At 35.2% G+C, this 22,059-nt stretch overlaps 1 protein-coding gene across 4 annotated transcripts in view; it reads right to left on the reverse strand.

The window, feature by feature from the left end:
- Positions 1-10,568: 10,568 nt before the first annotated feature.
- Positions 10,569-22,059, reverse strand: part of LOC105033532 (D-lactate dehydrogenase [cytochrome], mitochondrial) — a 146,275-nt gene continuing 134,784 nt past the window's right edge. For all 4 annotated transcript variants that reach the window (XM_073251755.1, XM_010908393.4, XM_010908394.4 and 1 more), the window contains 2 exons: positions 14,141-14,184; positions 10,569-10,922 (listed from right to left, as the gene is read on the reverse strand). In XM_073251755.1, the coding sequence (XP_073107856.1) occupies positions 10,803-10,922; positions 14,141-14,184 (164 nt within the window). In that variant the 3' untranslated portion in view covers positions 10,569-10,802. The remainder of the gene's footprint in view (positions 10,923-14,140; positions 14,185-22,059) is intronic.

The following is a 22,059-nucleotide window of genomic DNA, read 5'->3' on the forward strand; positions in this document are numbered from 1 at the left end:
GTATCTAATAATAATAGTTATTTGGCAGATTCATCATAAAAATTTTATCTTCCTTAAATGAACTCCTAAATTATGATGAAGTCCTTAAAACCACAATCAATCGATAAAGGAGGATTTATCGGATGGTTTTTAAATTGTTTATGATCAAATGATAAGTTATTAACAAGGATGATAACTTATCAAGTGTAGATCGCTGTATGCCATATGCGTTGGTTGTCCTCGTAACCAAGTGGTTTGGAGACACTGGTATGGCATCTAGATGAGATGTAGGAGTACATCTGCATTGAACGTGACCAATGTAATACTCTACTATCAAGAGTAGTTAGCTAAGACCAATGGGTATAAGTATCCCTCCGACCTGAGATCACCACGGTGACTTGCAAGCAGCTCACTGTGCTTTGGTGCCGAACTGCCTGTATTTTTAATATAGGTTCGAAAGGTTTCTGGGTACAGTCAAGTACTTGTGAAGTCGGTGTGTGAGTCAAGATGAGATTGACCACTCCTGATTAACTTTAGGAAGAGAATGTCTCGCTGTGTTTCAATTTAGCAAAACCTAAGCCTGGGTAATCCTCGTGAGGAGTCACAGGATTTGCAAAATTTTGAGACACAATAGAGATGACTTGTATGAGTGATTGACAGCATACTCAAAGTTATCTTGAGCATTATTGGTCAAAAGGATGAATTATATGGTAACCATGGGTCAGGGTTCTTAGAATGTTGCTTTGCATACATTCGACCTATCTGGACGTCGGGAACCATTGCTAGATGGTTACTTCGATTAGTACAAGAATTGGTTTCAGTGCTACCAGCTTAGGTTCAAATCTATAGGATCACACACATAAGAGGTTGTAACCTAATCAGATGGTTAATCGTTGATTGAGAATCGTTCTAAGGCTAAACAATCAATGTGATTGATGTTTGACCTAATGCAAGTGTTGCAAGAGGATCATTAGCAATTGGATTGCTAATTAGCTCAATCTGATTGAGCAATTGGACTGAGATCAAATCTAATTGAATATGATTCAATTAGAATTGGTTTGAATTTAATTGGATTAAGTCTAATTGATTTATTGGATAAGCCAGTTGCAAGGGAGAACAAGTTCCTGTTTGACTAGGACTTGTATGCACCTAATTCCTAATTAAATTAAGATTTAAATTAAATATGATTTAATCTAATTTAATTGGACTCCTAGTTGAACTAGGATCACCATTAATTAGGTTGTAATCAATTTAAATTGGGTTCAAAGTATTTGACCTAATCTAAATAAGAATCCTAGTTAGACTAGGATTCCATCTTCTCTTGCGCCACCTAAGAAAATCAAAGCCCACGCCCACTAATTAATTCTAAATAATTTTTTTATGATTTTCATATCTAAGGGAAGTAATCTCACACCACTTATTTTAGACATTTGAATCAGATTTGATCTGGTTCAATATGAAAATTAATTTAGTCTATTGTGAAAAGTGGTTTAGCCTATTTCTCTTTTTGAAAGAGTCCCTCTTCACAAGGACTCTTTCCTCCCTCTCTTGCGCCAACTTCCCCCATGTTTATCCTCCTTTTTATTGCCCCTTTTGTGGTTATTTTCATGCTATCCATGAAATAAATGAGATAGGGGGCGTCCAAGAGTTGGACGCCCCATGGACTCCTTGTTAGACTAGGTCTTATGACTTAGTCTACCATATAAAAGGAGGTCGCCCCATATGCCATGATATAGGAGTCAAAAATTCATAGAAAATTGAGAGAAATACCAGAGGAGAACGAGGAAGACCTGGGATGTTTGAGGCACCAAAATTCATGAAGGAGAGTCCTCTAACAAGAGATCAAAAGTTGATGTCTTGTAGAGAAGAAAGAGAGAAAGAAGGATTACATGGGTGGTTTGAGGTGCCAAAATCCTTGGAGAAAATTTTTCAATCAAGAGATCAAAGGTTGATGTCTTGTAGAGAGAAAGGTAAGAGAGAAGATTGTCTTCTCTTATTATTTTTTTTTCATATTAATATCATTTTATTTTATATTTTTTTATATAATAAAAAAATCTGAAAGAGAAAGAGGAATGGCATGGTGAATTCATGCTCCAAAGAGTTGGAGCATGGTGATCTTATTTTGGATATGATATGATCATGTTCTGATGGAAGAAGAAGAAGAAAAGAAGATCTTTTCTTAAGGTTTCTTTTAGAATCCTTCTTCTCCATAAATCATAAGATTTTTCTATGAGAAAAATCAGATATCATAAGATCTGAAAACTAAAAAAATATCAAGAGAAGGTCTTCTCATGTCCTAGCATAGAGATATTTTCAGGATATCAATTGTTGATGTACTGAAGGAGGATCTATCTTCTCTTAGGACCGTTTTCTATTAAATATTAATTTTGATTTTAGGGAGGTCAAAAGGTTTGACTTCTTCCTTATTCTTCATCTCTTGGAATGTCCAAGAGATCCAAAGAATATTTTTTAGATTAACCATCCGGAGGGATCTGCAAGAAGCTAGCACTTCGAGCAGATCTTCGTTCGACGAACCTCCGATTTTGTTGTAGCCTCGTGTGGATCACTGTAGAGGCCGGACGCGTGTGCGGCTCCAAAGACAATAAAAAAAATTAACCATGAAATTCTCGATCCGCATGAAGGTAAGAGATGTGATCTCTTCTTTTATCTAGATATGATTTAGGTTTTAGATCTAAAAATATTTTAGATCTAGGGTATTGATTTGATCAAACCAAATCTTTTATTTTTTGATTTATAAATGCAATATGATATGTTATCGGTCCTAATTGTAGGATTTAGTAATTTGATTACATGTATTTATAGATTAAATTATTTAATTTACATGTTCCGCTGCGTTATATTTCAAAAAAAATTTTAAAATTCATGCATGAAACCCTGCACCTTTTCCAACACATGCTTGTCAAAGTAACGTCGATAGATTAGTGCCTCAATCTTATCTTTAAATTGCCATCACTCTTCAATGTCATGGCCATGATCTTGATTGAAGTGGTAGTATTTCTTCTTATCTCTTTTTGCTGGTGGGGCCTTCATAGGATTAGGTCGGTGAAGATACCCCTAGTCCTCGATCTCCATCAATATTTGGGCTGGAGGAGCAGATAGTGAGGTATAGGTGTTGAATCATCGAGGTGGGCTTTCAAACCTTGGATTCTTTCGAGATCGATCAAAATTACTTCCCTGTTGATTTCTACGGTCTTCTTCTTAGGGCTACTTTTTTTCATCCTTTTCTTTCTTCACCTAGAGGAGTACGCTCTCCTCTTTTTCGACTTAAGCATACTTTCGGATCTAGACTAATATTTGCTCATAATTATCTGGATAGTTTTTGTTGAGAAAAAAGATCAGTCGATTACTGTAAAGTCCTTGCTCCAAAGCAGCCATCGCAACGGACTCATTGAAATTTTTTACTTCCAGCATAGCAGCATTAAAGTGCCTAGCATATTCTCGAAGAGACTCATCCTCCTATTGTTTAACAGTAAGAAAGCTATTAGTGTTCTTCTAATAAATTCGATTATTACCAAAATAGATGACGAACAGTTTCACCAACTATTCGAAGGAAAAAATAGATCCTGACTAGAGTCCAAAGAATCAAATTCTTACGGATTTCTTGAGAGTAATTGAGAAGGCGACACAAAGTCGGGCATCGGATATCCCTTGTAGCCTCATAATAACTCTAAATCCTTCAAGGTGGTCTAAAGGATCAGTGGAACCATCAAACGATTCCACTGCTGGCATCTTGAACCGTAAGAAAATCGATTCACTCAAAATTTTTTGTGAGAAAGAAGATCGTAGATTGAAATCTCTTCCACCTTGCGGATGACCTCCAAACTGTATTTCCATCAATCTTTTCTCAAGATCGTGAATCTTCTGTCTAAGACCTTATTCCCAATATGATTTCTTATTTTATGAAGTAGATTTAGCTTCTCAAGATTGATCAACGTGATCAAGAAGATGATGATCATGATAAAGATCTTGATGAATTGGTTGCTAGTGTGGCAAGATTGAGCTTCTTAAGAGGCCACCTCTCGTTGTTGTTCAATGGTATGCTGAAATTATTGTACTGCAGTAGTAAGGATATGGACCTATTAAACTAAGAGATTAAATTGTTATGGATCAACTGTACTCAGAGGTTGAGTATTCTCCTGAGCATCTCAAAGGTTGCTTTACTTTTGATGCAGGCAGATTTAGTGCACAATTGAATGAAATTATTGCGGAAAGCATAAGCTATTTGCAAATGAAATTTGTTCCCTAATATATGTTTCAAGCTTTAGTTTTCTATACATTGGCCATGCATAGATTAGAGAGTCCTCTATGTGCATGGCACGGGTGTCCTCCTTGTACAAGGATAGTGTAGAAGAGCTACAAGAAGCTCGACCCCTTTCCAAGTTCCTTAATGGTGTCAATGAAGTCCAATCTTTTATCCCAAAAAGGATGCTTTCCAAAACCTTCACTTCGATACTCCAAAATTTTCTTGAGCCACAAGCATAGTAGCAAATCCAAAAATTTTATTTTATGAGATCAATATAATAAAAAAAATTATTTTATATGATCAATATAATAAAAGAAGCAAGGAGCTATCACACAAAGAGAGAAGAAATGAAAAATAATAATAATAAAATATTTTTTTTAAAAATAAAATATATAAAAAAATAATAATATGTAATATCTTAAATATCTTTTATAATAAAATATTATAAAAAATATCGTAATAAAATATTAGATATTATTAAATATTAAAATTATAATAACTAATCATATATATTTGAAATGAGTGTAAAAGAAGAAGGCAAAGAAAAAAACTAAAGAAGCATTACAAAAAAAGAAGTCAAAATGAGACATACCTAATCCTGATTAAGAAAAGAGATAAAAAGAACATATAATTTTTTTTTATATTTAAATTTATTAGAATATAAAAAAAAAATTGATGTGGAGTATAAATATAAAGGCTGAATGGATGGGGACCATAGGGTTCGAGTGAGATATTAAAAGATAAATAGAGCAGTAATGAATGAAAAATGAGAAAGAATGAAAAAGAGGAGGAGAAAGGTCAAAATGGCATGGAAGAGGAAAAGAGAGGTGGAATATATGAGTCATTAAAGAGAGAGAAAATATAGGTCATAATTACTATTTTTATCTGTTGATATATCATTCTATGATATAAAAAATAAATTGACGTGGAGTTTAAATATAAAAGATGGATAGATGGGATTGAGATGCGGTATTAAAAGATAAATAAAAAAGTAATTAATAAAGAAAGATGAATGAGAGAGGGAGAAAGAGAGATAGAATATGTGAATCATTAAAGAGAGAAATATAAGTCATAATTACTCTTTTAATAAGATCTTTTTTATTCTTTATTTTTTTTTCAAATTTTACATTAGATGTAAAGTTGATTCATAAACTTAATTAAGTCAACTTTGGCTTTTTCTACTAACATATATATATATATATATGTCTTTTTTTTTTTTTTTTATGAGCTCCATGGATCCCAGGTTTACTTACACGCATCCACCATTGCACAAGCACCACAAAGAACAAAGACTACCACATATACTGCAGCCTTCAAGCTTTGGTTGACCTGAGCAGATCTCCAAAATGTCCAGATCTCTTTCCCAGTAGTTGGAAGGCACTAACAAACCAGTGCCGATAGCAGAGGCAGAATTGCATGTGATGAACAGTTGATCTGTGGATCTAGGCTCCAATCCACACATTGCACGGCATTGAGGGTAGGACCAATTGCTCTTAAAAAGTTTTTTGGCCATTAAATTTCATTAAAACAAAGAATGCCAGATGAAAACTTTAACTTTCATGGGAAACAACCTCCTCAAGGACTCCTCTATGATTCATAAGCACATATGCATTGCCTACAGTGAAGGCATTTAGGGGTTGCCATCACAAAATCACCTCATCATTCTAATTGGATGGGATCAAGTGGCCAATCCTCCCATACAATCTTCCAAGTTCATCTGTTGTCCTGGCTCTAGCATATATCAAAAATTCACATTCGGCATTGCTGCTTAATTGCGCCTTACACAATAGAATAAGAATGTCAGTTGAGAAAGCAATTGCCACCACCATTTGCTGTAGTGTCATATTAAAAGGTCTCAGCTCAAGATTCCTAGATCACCTTGATTAATCTTGGCAAACTCAATTACAATACACCAGACAGCCCTCCTGCCCCTTCTAGGACATTTTTTGAGAGAACATTTTGTGATAACCTGATCCAAAAAACCAGCTGCACGAATCTTAAAGTGGTCAAAAGAAAAAGAAAAACAAACAAAAACAAAGTTGAGATGAAGACTCCTGAAGGGACTCTTCTTCTCCAACCAAATCCGCCATAGAATAGAACTCCTAGGGCTACCAAAACCTTAGGAGATCCTCTATATATACCACTTTCCCTCTCTTATGAACCTCCACCAAAGATCATCAAGTTTTTCTCTCTCTTTCTCCCGATTTTCACCAGATTCCTTTCTCCATGCTCGTCAGAAATTAAGGCCAAAAACACCATCAATGCTCAAAGTAAGTGCCATTCCCACCTCCTGCCTCTCTTTCCCTTCTTCCCATGGCATTTGGCACCATCACTGATCATCGATATCGCCAGAAATCCATGAAGAAACAATCCCCCTGTTTTTGGCCTTTGTTCTTCTTTTCCGGCAGCCAACACCACCGTCCATTGATGCCAGACTAGTAGACGAGTCGTCCAGCCTCCCTATGAGCCACTGCGATAAGACCATCACCGTCGGTGATCGGCCAATGGCCAAAGCAAAGAATAAGTCATGAATCGCCTAATTTTTGGATTTTTTTTCCCATGATTTTCATGATTGGCAACCACTGCCGTCGGCTGTTCCTTGCACTACTGCCATCGATCACGACTATCGGACCTCCGATTGCATGCCCCACCTCATCAGACTATGGACCCTGGACACCAAACCACCTCCCCTGTTCGACCAAGAAAAGGAAGAAGAAAAGTAAAAAAAAAGAGAGAACATTCTTTCTTTTATCTCCTCTCCTTCTCTCTCCAGATTTTTCTCCCTTTACTCCCCTTTTCTCTCTCAATCTGATCCGTAGATCCTATAAACTTAAGATGATCTTTTCAAAGAGGCCTAAAATCATTTTAATATCTGTGCAAGATATCGGACCCCATCCGACCATATCAAATATCTTTGAAATCCACTATTAATGAACCTGTTGATCGATCTTGACTTTGATTTTAATTCATGCTTCATGATTTTTTGATCAAGTCGCTTAAATCTGATCCTCTGCTAAGAGACCTTGAACTATTTCGATGCTCGGACAGCCTGTTGAACTGACCATTCAATCTACAGTCTTCTTTTCTTATGATTGAATTTATCAAATAAAAATTTATTATATTTTTAATATGTTAAATAGGTTCAATAAATTTGTCTAGTAAAGTTTGAAGGGCGAGAACAAAAGAGGTAAGCAATCCGACACTTTTTGTTTTTGAATTACCAAATGCTTTCAATGCTTAAGATTTCATGAAATATAAAAAAAAAAAAAATTGACATCGATGATTTTATATTTTCTTAAATTAAAGATCAAGCATATGATATTATACAAATCAAGTATTGTCATGAAAAATATGAATCTATGAATATTTTTATATGAACGACTTGCTAATGAAATATGAATTTTATATTTATGAATTTTATGTTTTGTCATAAAAAGAATGTTTTAAAAATTATTTATGGACCTTAAGCTCTATAAAAACTAGTATTCTATTTATGCATGATTTAAGAATATAGAATTCAATAAAATATGATTTAACAATGCTTTCTTTAAGAAAATATGATTTAAGAAGTATAATTATGGGCTCTTAGATAGCTATGTATAGCCTTGCCAGCATGTTACAATATTTGGCATACGATCCTCACCAATGGATTATAGTAATTTGGTATACGGTCCTCGCTAGCAGATTATAGTAATTTGGCATACGATCCTTGACAGCAGATTATAGTAACTTGACATATGGTCCTCACTAATAGGTTATAATAGTTGGCATGAGTTGAATATGATCCTATCATGAATATAAAATGATCTTAGCATTTAGTCTGAGAGAATTATTAAAAATTATGATATGACAAAATGACAGATGCTTTATAACTTTATCTATAAAATTAACATGATTCATGAATTTATGATTTATGATAAAATGACATTGAAAAATATGTTTATAAAAATTACATGATTTATGCATATGTAAGAGCATAATTTATTTATGATATATCATTATTATGAAGATTTTATATTTCAATAGTAATCTTCTTTAAATGATTTATTGATGCACGTATAAACTTATGCTTGATCCAAACAAGATAGTATAAGATTTACTTACTGAATTGATATAGCTCATATCTTTTATTTTTTTTGTCCAGATGAATAAGCTTAGGAATGAAAGATGATGAAAACTTGGAGATCTACACTAGTGAGCTTGAAAATTATTTGATGATCATAGATTTGTAACTATTTATTGATAAATTTTGATACATAAATTTGATATTTAATATAAGATTTAGATACTATGAACCAATATTAGTTTATTTACTTGATGAATGATAGAATTAAATTTTTGATTATATTTTATTTATAATAAATTTTAGCTAATTATGATTAATAGGTTCCATGTTATCAAGGATGGTATCCCTCAGTAGCATAGTCGTCTTATATCTCAGATTTGAGACGTGACACATTTTTTTGAGAGAAATCAAAATGTTGAGTTCCTAGCCACAGTGAAGCATCTTACTTTTGGTTTATGGAAGTGCAGTTATCCTAGAAAACACAATTAGCTAGCATATTTGAAACCTTTCAACATAGCTATTCTAGATATTCTCAATGAACACTTTTTTACATCAAAAAATAGACATGCATGTCTACAAATTCATGTACATGTGCTACATACATTTTGTACCAACTCTAAGTGGATATAGACATATAAAATATAATTATATTGGTGTATAAGGGTAGCAATTTGGTCAGCTTGGATGAGATATGACTCATGCCGAATACAGGATAGATGAAAAATCTTTCAACCCAAAGCCATCCTATTTGTAAACTGGATCAAAAATCCAAATCCAAACCTAACCATTTTATTGAACTGGTAATCCAAGTTGAATCAAATTAAATGGGGATAGCATTGCCACCTATGTCTGTGTATATGAAATTGCGAGTCAAAATTTTGACCCTATAGCTCTCACACAACCTCATACAATATCCAGATCTAGCCATATTTAAAGGTATCAACTCTTCATGTTTGGCCAAACATTCTATCACATTCTTAAGTTTTGAGTTTCAGTGATAATTACAGTGATAATTACATTTAATATGAACTATATTTTTGCAATGTGTGGAATGAATTTCTGCAATTTAGAGAGGCTCTACATCACAGTATAATTAAGAAATGATATGATAAGAAAATAATGAATATCACCATTTCTGAATTTCTTTGCTAACAATTATGGAATAATTAATGAATATTCGTGCAAATATCAAGGGTATCTTTGGATGCAAATACATCCAGGAGAATGGAAAACTTTTCCATGGAAGAGGAGAAATTCTATAGCAATCAAGTTATAAACTTTCCAAATTCATCAAATTTTTTCACCGAAACAAAGAGAAAACTAGACATCAAAAAAAAAAAAAAAATCAGGTAATTTTCCATGCAACCAAATATATCCCAAAATCATTTAACAGTGCCACACTTAAATTTATACTGTGATGCCTAATATCTCACAATATCATTTTATCCAAATCCTAATTCCATTCATCTGTATCATACAAATAAAATTTAGGGGAATTTTATGGAAGGTTAGATTTTCAACTAGTGCAAAATGCATTTGGGATGAGATGAACATGCTAGAGGGCAAGAATAGGTGGCCTACCACGCCTTGAATATTATCAGGAGGTCCAATTTTAAAGGGAGATGGGCCTTTTAATCATCCATCCTATCTTCCATCGCACTTGCAGGTAATAGTGAAACCAAAAGCATGAAGAAAGATGAAAAAGTGGACAAAAGAACCATTACCATCACCAGTATATTTGCTACCTCTGCTCAGACTCATAAACATACAATTACCATCACAACTCATGCACAAAACGTAATATTTCTCAATTCTCCAAAGTGTATTTCAAAATTCTTCAAAAAGTAATGCTTTGCCAAATTTGTGAGCATGACAGCGTATCCAAAGACTTAAAACCCACATCCCTTTTATGAGCGCATTCTAGAAGGCTTGGAGTTCTGCTTGGACCTCCAAATAGAGGTAGAGAAAGGGGGGAGAGAGAGAGAGAGAGATCAGATTCATGTGGCACGTTTACGAGTCTTCTATGAAAATGAAGAAACTATGTTTTAATTCCACGATCTTGCCATAAGTCAGAATGCAAAACTAATATTATGATTAGTTAATATGCACCAGCATTTGAATGATTATGTTTGCTGTAAGGTTCATGCTGCACAATCTGATAATAGGGGCAGAGAAACAGTTCATATATATATTCATTGATTCAGTTAGTGGAAATTTTTATTTATCATAGAGCTACCAAGATAACTTGTGAGAAGACTGTTTCAGGAAAAACACTATAGTATTAAAAAAAGGATACACAGACCCTTATTATTTATTTTTTGAGATGCACCTTTAGTGACTCTCTAGAGATTGTGAGGCCCTTATCATTCCTGCAAGTGTCGGTTCCATGGTGCATTTTGACCATCTTCACAGCTTTATTTTAGTTTATTCAAATAGAAAAGCTTTCTTAACACTCGTTCTGAACAGGGATGTGTAAGAAATTGACATATGACATCAAATGCAGACATGAGGAGGAATCAGCTTCCCTGGATTCATGATATTGTTGGGATCTAATGCAGCTTTTATTCTTTTCATAGTCGTCAATGCCCCAATGCCAAGCTCTTCTTCAAGGTACTGAATAGAATAAAACAAGTACACCAACATCAGAAAAATCTCATGTGCACCAAAGGGGAAGAAAGCAATAAAATCTAGAAATCTTATGCATGAGAGTGTTTAAGGTGGAATTCAGACTTTTCTGTATCTTAAATCAACTAATAAGCTGGACCCAAAAAACTTGAACATGTTTGCTACTTTAGATTCTATCCTGACCCAAATGTTCTAATGTGTACAGTAGCCCAAAGACAAATCTAAACACATGCTTGTAGAATTATTGACAACCACTTCCCAGATTTGAGAACAAACAATAATTTGGTACAGAAAGTTGACATATACATTTGTGAAAAATATATCTAGAATCATTTATACTATGATCATAAATCCATAAGAAAAGCTTTCTCCTGTCATTTCCGCAAATGCTGGCAATGTTCCTTTATGGGTGTGAGTCTCCAAAGGCGAGGGTGAGGGTTAAAGGAACATGTTTAGGAAGCCAACTTAATGAATGTTTTCGGTATCCAAAAATCAAAAATATCGAAAAATCAAAACATATGGGCTATAATGTCAACCAGTACAGATACTGGTAATGGCATTTGTAGATCACTAGATGGTGGAATCATCCGGAGTTTGTTACTAGGAATTGGTGAGAACAAAAATGGAGAAGGCACCACTATATTACAATATGAAGATGATAAAATGCTGTTTTGCATGGCAGAGTAAAGCAGGTACCAGTCCTCAAAACTTATTTTATGCATTTGAACTTTTAACGAGGCTCTCAGTCAACTTCAGGGAAAGTCAGTGAAGTTGAGTGGAAACACACCAGCAAGAGTTGCGATCCTAGTCCTGACATCTGCACTTCAAGAGGGATAATCTACCTATTAATTATCTTGAACTCTTGTTGTCAGATAGAAAAGCTGAAAAACACAATTGGAAGAAATTAACAAAGTAGATGGAAGGCCAGCAGCATGGAAATGTAAAATTCCCAAGCAATGGAAAATTCAGTTCTACCAGCTATTCCAGTGAACTATATGCCAGCATATAAGCTAATAATTGGGTGGTTAAAAGAATTGATTGTATTACTAAAACAATTTTCTGGAACGAAGAGAAAGAAGCTGCAGGGATTTCTTGTCTCATTAAATGAGGAACAGTATGCAAAACCAAGGACGCTTAGAATAAAAAACTGGAAAGGATGAATATGGCTCTGCTTGCTGTAGGGGGATGGACATATTTGAGACAAGAAGGTTTCATTGGAAAGATGGTCTCTTTGAACCATCATAGGAATATCAGATTGAAGCTTTTTGTGAGTAAACATTGTAGAAAGATGTTATCTTGGCAGAAAGACGTTTGCAGAAACTTGGCATTTATGGAATCAACTTTCTCCCATGGTAGTAAGACCATAAGATTTTGGATCAAGGCAGGGTTAAGTGAAATTCAGTTTGCAATTTTTCTCTATCTTTGTTTCAGGTAGTGGCTAAAAAGGCTTGCACCAGAGCTACACAAGTTAGCAGAAGCAAAAAATGGTTCGGCTTTTACAGTTCACAGGTTATTGAATCAGGAGGTACAGGAAGAATGTAAAGAGCGAATTTCTTGGAGGCAGTTAGTGCAGAATTTATCAGAGGGACATATTGCGAGGTAGAAAGGATATTTAGAAGGAAGGATTTCAGTTAAAGAAATGTATAAGTTTATTAATTATGGGGTTAGAATCTTCATGTGGGTGGCATTGGACCAAGTACCATGAACAATATGAGCAAAGAATTGATGGTAAAGGAACAGTGTACTTTGTCAATAGAAAGGAAAATGATTCTCACTTATTTTGAGTGGCAGCTTCTAGGAACAAATTTGGAAGGAAATATTTCAGACCAAGATTTGCCATGCCAACCCATGCCATTTGCACTGTACCATACCGGTACCAATGTGGTTCTGAGGTTCGGTTCGGTATATAAGCCCAATTGGGCCATACAGATCCAAACCGAGTAGAACTGCCCTATATCGCCTGGTAACAAATCATAGTACCCAATTTTGGATGGTACCATGGCTGGAAATGAGAATTAGCATTGAAGCCTATCTTGGAACAGGGTGCATACTATACATATTGGCCATAATACGACTCCAGCAATGTACTAATACAATTCTCGGTATCAGTTTTGCGAACCTTACTTCAGACCTTCAGAATCTGAGGGAAAGCTCCCTCATTGTCATCATTGTGGACAGTTTGGAGGAAGAAAAAAATTCCACACTTGGGGTCTACTTGCCTTCATGGTGATTTGGAGCATCTAGAAGGAACGTAATAGAAGAATCTATATTATGAAGGGAACTTCTTGTCAAGAGACTTTAAGGAACTCCCTAAGTGTTTTCTTTTTTGGGGATTGGTTGACTGCAATTTTTGTAATTCACATTGGTATTTTATCTGAAAAATCAGGTGGCTTAGAGCTCTCTTCTCATCAAAGGAAAAAAAAGAAAGGAAAGAAGAAATCATTGTCCACATGACCAAGGATTTAAATCATAGAGGACAAGGGTGTCCCATTGTCCCGCCTCATCCCAATGATAGTCTTTGTCGAGAATCCTATGAGTATCGCCACCAGTCTCTCCATCTTCTTTCATTTCCTTTCCTTCTCTTTCTTTCTTGTTCTTCTTTCTTTACTGTCTTCCTTCTTTTCTACCTTTTTCCTCACCTTTCCTGCTTTCCTTTTTCTTCTTTCTTTTCTTATCCCTCTTTGTACTTTTGTCTTTCTTTCTCTTTCCTTTCTTCCTTCTTTCCTTTCTTTCATTGTTTTTCTTGTCTCTTCCTTTCTTTCATTTTCTTTCTTTCCTTTCACTTCCTTTCCTTCAACCTTCATTCCTTTCTTTCTTTCCTTTTTTTCTTCTTTCCCCGCACCGCTGAGTTTAGATTCCCGACCCCATCCCGATCCTGATTTCTCATAGTAATCGGATGAAACAACTGTGACACCCTCCATCCCACCAGCACTTAAAACATTGCATACAATTACCGGTCACTCCTCTTCAACTTTTGCAATAAATCCAAATACCAAACAAACTCTTTCTAGGCATTGCAAAATGGGCCTAATTTTTCCATTCTATTTTTTTAAAATATTTTATTTTAACTTGATATTTCCCACACTTTGCAATAATGTGCCCATAACAATTGAATGCTTGAACACAACTTAAGTATGATGCCATGCCAGATACCGGGTCAAGTGTAATAAATGGCTGAACTTCTAAAAACAGAAGAAAATGTTTACCTTCATTTTCCCTGTACCGACACCATGCTCTCCTGTACATGTTCCTGTTTAGTGACAAATAGTTCAGATAAAAGGCACAAGTATTGCATGCATGAATTAATTACATCTTGATACTATAGATCTAGAAACTAGTTCATAGTCATTTATTTTTTAGCCAATTAAAAAAAAAGATACATAGATGAAGGAATGTTGGGTTGCACAAAAGGAAATTCTCAAAATACTATAAATTTGAAATAACCAAACAAAATGATGTTCCTTCAGGTTGTTTCTAGTACCCTACTAGAACTTCTTAAAAAAATTACTTTCTAAGAAGTATTTATTATTACTAAAAAGTAACATTTCAAAAAAAAAAATGGCAGTATGTTACAAATAGAATCATGCACATGCTACTGTAATTGCATGTTTCTTAAGCAACTCTTTTGAGTAATTTGAGTTCAACCTGAAAATATAATTGGATTATTCAAACCACACATTCTCGCGATCTGAAAATATATTGAGCGTACATCATGAACCTGCTAACTGATAAATACCATAAATATATTAATAAGAAGCATCAAGATGTATACTAATTGACCTTTATTCTTTAAAAATTGATACTTCTTCTTACTTTTTGTAGAAAAGATGCTCGCCATTATAAAAAGCCAATTCGCAGGTCTAAAAGAAGCAGATTGGACCCAAAACGGAGATCAAAAGGGCCCAAAAGCCCAAAGGAACAAGGCCCGCTTGGTTTATGCGTGGTGCACAGATTCAGTCGCGCGGTCCATGTGCAGCTCACCAAATAGGATTCGGCTCACCGTGCAATGCATGGACCGGTGAGTGCCGGGCTCACATGCGGTGCATGGGAATAGTCCCGTGCAGTGTTTGTCATGGCACATAGGTGCGTTCACGGGTTCGCGGGTGCACAGTTGGACGTGGGCGAGTGGATCTTCAGACGAGCGCCGGTTCGGGCAAGCAAGCGTTCGCGCGGCTAGAGCAAGAGTGGGATGCGGATTGGATGCTAGCTTGCGAGTGGGTCCGAGCGAGTGCTGGAGATTGGGTTCAGTAGCAAATGCAAAGCGGGAGCGAGCGTTCAAGCGCCTAGGCGAGCGAGCCGGTTCACGCGGGCCTGAGACGTTTGCATGCGGGCCGGTTGCATGCAGGTCTGGGATGCGACGGAACAGAAGAACTTCAGAATTTAAAAAAAAAACAAACACCCATCCTTTTCTATTAGTCTCACATTGCCTAGTCAAATAAACCTCCTCCCTCCTAACACCTATAAAAAGGTCTTTATATCTCCACCTTGAAAATCATCCTGAAATCCAACAATCCTTCAAAAGCCTTGCAAAGAGGGAGAGAAAGAAGGGAGCAGCTCCATGCACGGCTAGAAGCTCAAGTTTTCGGGGGAGTAGAATAAGTCTTTAAATTTCAATCATGTATTTTGTCTGGAATATTTTTTATTTATCTTTGATGCAATTAGAAAAACTTGTAAGCTTTTCTCATTGATCAATAAATATTATGTTTGCTTTCAAGTTCATGTGCTTCATGCTTATATAGTTAATTTTTGAATAGCTCATGCATTCGTAAGGACGGATGGTGATCGGGAGATACAGTCCATGCTCAAGTGAAAGAAGCTATCTTAAGGATTCACTCATAGATCTCTTTCTTCTCTTTTGTTTTAGGATTTTTGATGATTCAAGTTTGAATAACTTACACTCTAGGAAGACAGATCGTGATCGGAAGATACGATTCGTACTTGGATAAGATAAATTATGATCAAATCTGATCATAAAACATCTTAATTAATTATTAAGATTGCTTCAAAAGAAAATACCAAGACTGTAATTAAAGATAGAATCGAAACCTTGAAACTTTCTTGATCATTCGCCTTTCTCTAATTTTATTTCTTAACTAATTAATTTTTTAGTCATCGATATCTTCCAAAATATAAACTTCTTATAAAAAACTTTCCTACTTTTCTTAATTTTTGTTTTGTAGAATCAATTTAGCCTTCTGATCCCTATGGACTCGACATCCGACTCACTATTCTATGCAATAGTTGAATCGAAGTTTATTTTTATCTTTGATCGCTCTAGCGACAAGAGCGCATCCAATTTCGACATCGTTGCCGGGGATCATTGGCACGGTTGTGTTGACAAAGCATAAGCAGGAAAAAAAAAGAAAAAAAAAAATTTTTAGTGCTTATTTCTACCTTATATTGTTTTACTACTTTCTAGCTAGATTACTTTATTTGCATAGTTAAATAGTTACCTTATTTTGCATCAGCAATTTATTGCTTTATATTCCTAAGAATTTTTTACTTTCTACAACTTAGAATAATTTATTGCTTTATATAATTAGTGATTCCTTGCTTTCTAAGTAGATTAGATTCCTTACCTTTTATTTAGATTACGTAGTTGCCTTTTATTCTTAACTTTATTTATTGAAAAAATAAATAAATTTATAAAAAAAAATAATAATACACACCCCATAACATTTAACTAATATAACGTAACCAAAAACAAAAAATATATAATAACATTCTTGGACATCTAGTTTGTTTGTTTGCATTGCATCTTTACATAATTGATTTAAGGGCACTTAACCCAATTAAATAAGATAAGGTGGGGATTTGATCATCCTTCCTTAGTCCAAAAACCATCGCCCTTCATATTGCATTGACCTAAGTCGTTAATTTAAAATTAATTAGACGTCAGCCCTAAGAAATTCGAGCTCAATAGAGAAAATCGAAAGGTTGGACCGAGTTTGATTTTGACTAACCAATTGGTGTCTAAAAAAATAGTTCAGAGACTCAGTCCTAAAGAACGGTGGTTACTTAATTAAGTCTGTTATAAAAGCACGAGGAGCCTCCCACCAATCTTACACTTACCTGATCAATTTGCTTGATTTTGAACTTGAAGTTCCTAAAGGTGACCTTGGAACTGTTAGAAGCTATCTAGATCTAGGCTAAATCCTAGTTAGAATTGGCTTTTGTGTGAAACTTGTTTGCAACTAAAAAGAAAAAAATAATAAAAAAAATATTCTTCTCATCTATCTCTCCTTCCTCTTCTCTCTTCTTCATTAAAAAAAATATATATATATATATATATATATATATATTTATATATATATATAGAAGAGAATTGCTCGGATCTAGAATCCTTGATTGCATATCTGAATAATCAGAACAATTCGAGATAGATCTCTACAGTAGATTGGATGAGCTATCCCACAGATTAGATTGTCTAACTGCTAGCAGACACTCCCTCTCCATCTTTTCTTTCTGTGCAACAAGTTTGCACAATATGTTCGAGCCCCACTCACTTTGTGAGTGAATGCCCAGCCGCACACTAACTTTTCGAGTTTATTCATCAAGATCAAACTCAAATAGCCTACAGACCAAAAAATAATACATACTTTAATACCTATAATTCAGACTGAGGAGCTCAACCAAATTTTTCGTGAAAATCACAACCAGTGGTTATCCCGATAACACAAAGATCTACATTTGTGGATGCACCTTATTGCGATATGCCCTACCCACAATATCAACCTTCTCCAACTAACTATAACCCAGCTTTTGAAGAGAGATTTCAGTAAGCATTAGACAGGCTAGAACTAAACAATCAGATCCTTCACTCCTCTATGCAATCATTAATCGCACTAGAGACCCAAACCAGACAGCTAGCAATCGTATTCAATAGGGAGGAAAGAGAGTTTCCTAGTCAGCCTGAGAGTGACCTTGAGGGACAATATTTGGCTAAAAATTTTAATGTCCCTATAATTTTTCTTGAACAATCAATCATGACTCTCGAACATGAAATAGTTATAGAACCCTGCACAATCAAAAAGGCCCACAGAGATAATTCAATTAAGGGAAAAATATTTAGAAAAAAATTAGAATAGTGGGATGAACCAATTCCATCATCACCTTACCTACCTATGGCCCCATTCCCAAGTACCTTAGAATCACCCATTCCTTCTAACGGGAAGAGAGGACAAATTGATGAAATGATGGAATTAATTGAGACTTCCCAAAGACCACAAATGAATAACACAATAGAGGAAGCTACACCCACAATTCTCTCTCAAGATTCGTTAAATCTGTCTGGCTCATTTTAGGGGAGACAATTTTGATATAGATGGGTATATCACAGAAATAAATAACCAAACAGAAATGCTCTATTTCGAAACCATCCATTTTGAATCGAAAAATATGAGCCACCACCTAGCCCCCCAATAGCTCCCTTGTTAGAATCATTTGAAGGAAAATCGGCAGATGCATAGCATGTATTTTTAAAATTTTTATGCAGCGAAAATATGAAATTAAATAATTTAATCTACAATACATGCTTAAAATTTAATCTTAACACCTACCCTAAGATCTATAATATGTCATATATGCATACAAAGATCTGAAAATAAAATCTACATGTATGATCGTATCATACATGCATCTGTAGATCACATCTCCATACAGATCAAGTTTAAAACTTGATACCTGAGCGCGGGTAGAAGGTTTCCACGTTTGAATCACAAGAACTCAAAAGATGCTCACAGCCGCATAGGATGTCCGGCCTCTATGGTTGATCCACTCGAAGTCCTACGCTGATCAATCTCCTCGGGAATGCTAGTTCGCATGAAGACCTGCTGGATGGCTGATCTGCTCCTCTCTTCGGATCTCCAGGACTCCTCCGAATCTGAAGACGGAAGAGGATGTGGTGGTGGAAAAAATAGAAGAGAACTTTCTTCTCTCTTTATTTTTCCCTCACCAAGAAAATCCAAGATCAGATCTAGATTTTCACTCACCCAAGAGGAGGAAGAACTCCTCTATGCTCCCACGCTAAAGATAGCCACCCAACCCTTAGACCTCACGCCCAAAACCCTAATCTCATGCTGAATTTTATCTCTCTTTTGTCGCACAAAAAGGAGGGATTTTTATAGATGGTGTGGAGGTTGGATGGATAAGAACAAATTCTCATCTAATCTCCAATTCGAATCAAATTCGAATTCAACCAATCCACCATTTGATCCTTATCAAGAGTGGGCATTAAGATAAGGCGACAGAGCTTTGAGAGGCATGCAAACACTCGCGCAAATCTGAATTTGCATTGAGATATTGGCATACACAAGGGTAGTCGGCGGCTAGGAGAGTCCAAGCTGTTTTGGACCTTTAGGGTTTATCCAATAAATCTCCAACCTGATCAAATTAAGTTAGATCCAATTGAATAACTTGAATCCAATCTAACTCCTGAATCCAGAGGGATCAATCCCATCTTGACTCACATACCAACTTAACTAGTACTTGACTGCATCTAAAAACCTTCCATCACTAAATTAGAGTTCAGGTAGTCCGACATCAAAGCACAATGAGTTGCTTGCAAGTCACAATGATGATCTCAGATCGAAGAGACACTTATACCCATACCCTTCGCGAACTACTCACAGTAGAGAGTGCTTCGCAGTTGGTCACGTTCAATGCAAATGTACTTTTATATTTCATCTATATGCCATACCAGTGTCTCCACACTACTTGATTAAGAGGACAACCAATCCATATGGCATACAACGACCTATATTTGATATCGCTATCATCCTATTTATAGCGTATCGTTTGGTCACGAACAAGTTTCAGGACTAAATGATAAATCCTTCTTTACCAATTTAAAATAGTCCTAAAGACTTCATCACAATACAGGAGTTCATATAGATATACAAAACTTTGTGATGAAAAAGTAAAATAACTTTTATTATGAAAAATTCATATACAATTACAAAATGAGCACAAACGTGAACAGACGTTAATTGACTTTGGGACAATTTCCAACATCACCAACTACTCTAGAACTGAAGCCACTTACTGACGCATCCTCTGACATTCTACTAGTGATCCCTAATCAAAAAGCCCAACTTATAGGTGTTCTAAAAGCACATAAAAAAAACTGTAGGATGGGATATTGTTGATACGAGGGATAACGATTTTAAGATTTTTATGACTGATTTCTTTATATTCGGCATTACTTTCGAAGACTGTCTCCAAAATCTATCTGTAGCACTAAAACAATGTATGGAGACAGATTTAATGTTAATTTAAAAAAATATCAGACTTTAGATCGGGAAGGGATTATGCTGAGACATATCATATCCGAGATAGGGATTAGGGTAGATCAGACTATAATTGAAGTAATTTTTAAACCACCACCCCTGATCTTGGTCCAGTAAATACCATCCCTTCTTGACTTTAATATTTCTAAATTCTGGTGCAATATGCTTGCCAAAAACTCTTTTGGTCCGGGCTAATCGTCGTAAAGCATTCCATGGATGTTTTACTACCATAATGACAAGACCTCCTAATTGGCCTTATCCTTTTGAAACCTTGACGAACATACCCAAGTTAGTTATAAATGGGACTCCTTCATAGCATCCGACTGAAGATATTAAACTTAGCGCTTGTTGGGAGGCAACCCAATTTCTTAGGAGTAGTCTTAATAAAAGTCTGACTGAAAACTTTAAACTTAGCATTCTTGAAAGGCAACCCAATTTTTGCACTTAATTTACCTTCTTTTTAGGACAAACAGCTAGACTGGAGGGAGAAGCAAAACTTCAAGAGCCATGTTGGACCAAGAATATATTGAGTCAGGTGTATTGTTTTCTGTCCCTTTTTGCACCCTTTATTTTCCTTAATATCAATTAAGTTGGGGGAAAAATAATAAAAAAATTAAAAAATCCTCGAATAAGTTAGTATTTAGCATTTAGGCATTTGATTATGCTCAAAAATCAAGCTGAACTAAGTATTTTTAAAAAAAATAAATTGATGAACAGATCAGAGTGTGAGATACTGAGGGATCCGGTATTAAGAAAACTCAATAAAGAGTTAGGTCTAGAACATATATTTTTTTGTGAGCACTTCTAATTCCTCCTACCAGCATCACAGAAGAGTTTACGTCCTATGGACTTGTGTTGGATAACTATATGTTTCTTCATAAAATAAACCATTTTATAGAATAAAAGATAGTTTCCAAGAACTTCACGCTGAATAACCGGACTTCTTTGCCTAAGCAAGCATTGAGTTTCGCATCAAAAGATGAGAAGGACAAAAAAAGCTCTATTATAAAGCTAGTCTTAACTCATAGCCTATTTGATTCAAGCTAGTAAGCCCGAGGGATATTTTATACCTAGAGCCCTAAAGTCAAGGTTCGTCATATTGGGCCGAACCGCCTGGTACGAGGCGTACCGAGCCAGACCGGTACTTTACCGATCCGATTCGGACCTTTTTTTCGAAATACTCTCCGAACCGTTCGGTTCGGTTCATATCCATACTGCCCAAAATCGGATGGTATGGATTGGTTCGATCCGATTCGGCGTGAACCGAACTGTACCGACATGCCCGCATGCATAAAGTGGGGAGGGGGGAGGGGGGTGGGGTCGGAGACCTTTTAAACCATTGAGCCTGTTAAGAGTTCTCTGAGAAGTCTCAGAGAACTCCCGAGGACCCAAAGCTTATGAAGGTCTCAACGAAACCGTTGAGACCTCCGAAAAATTAGGAAAAAAAAAACTCTGTCAAATTGTAGGAGTGGTTCGAGAGGCTGATCTTTGACCAGAGATAAGATAATATGTTATTTTCTTAATAAATATTTTTTTTTATTTTTATTGTTAAAAATAAAATAAGAATGAGAAAGAATGAAAATAAGAGAAAATCATGCCAAAATCTTGTGATTTTGGTATGATTTAATTATATGTGATAGATCTTTGCAAGATCTACACGATGACACCAAAATTATTAATTTTTATTAATTATATATTTTTAAATATTTTTAAATATTTATTTATTTAAAAATTAAAAAAAAATTAAATTTTAGAGAAAAAATCAGAATTTGGGAATAATGTTTAGAATGATTCAAGCTACTTAAATCTAATTTCAAATTTTTTCAAATATTTAAAAT

Source organism: Elaeis guineensis, chromosome 2 (genome assembly GCF_000442705.2).
Source record: "Elaeis guineensis isolate ETL-2024a chromosome 2, EG11, whole genome shotgun sequence".
Lineage (NCBI taxonomy): Eukaryota > Viridiplantae > Streptophyta > Magnoliopsida > Arecales > Arecaceae > Elaeis > Elaeis guineensis.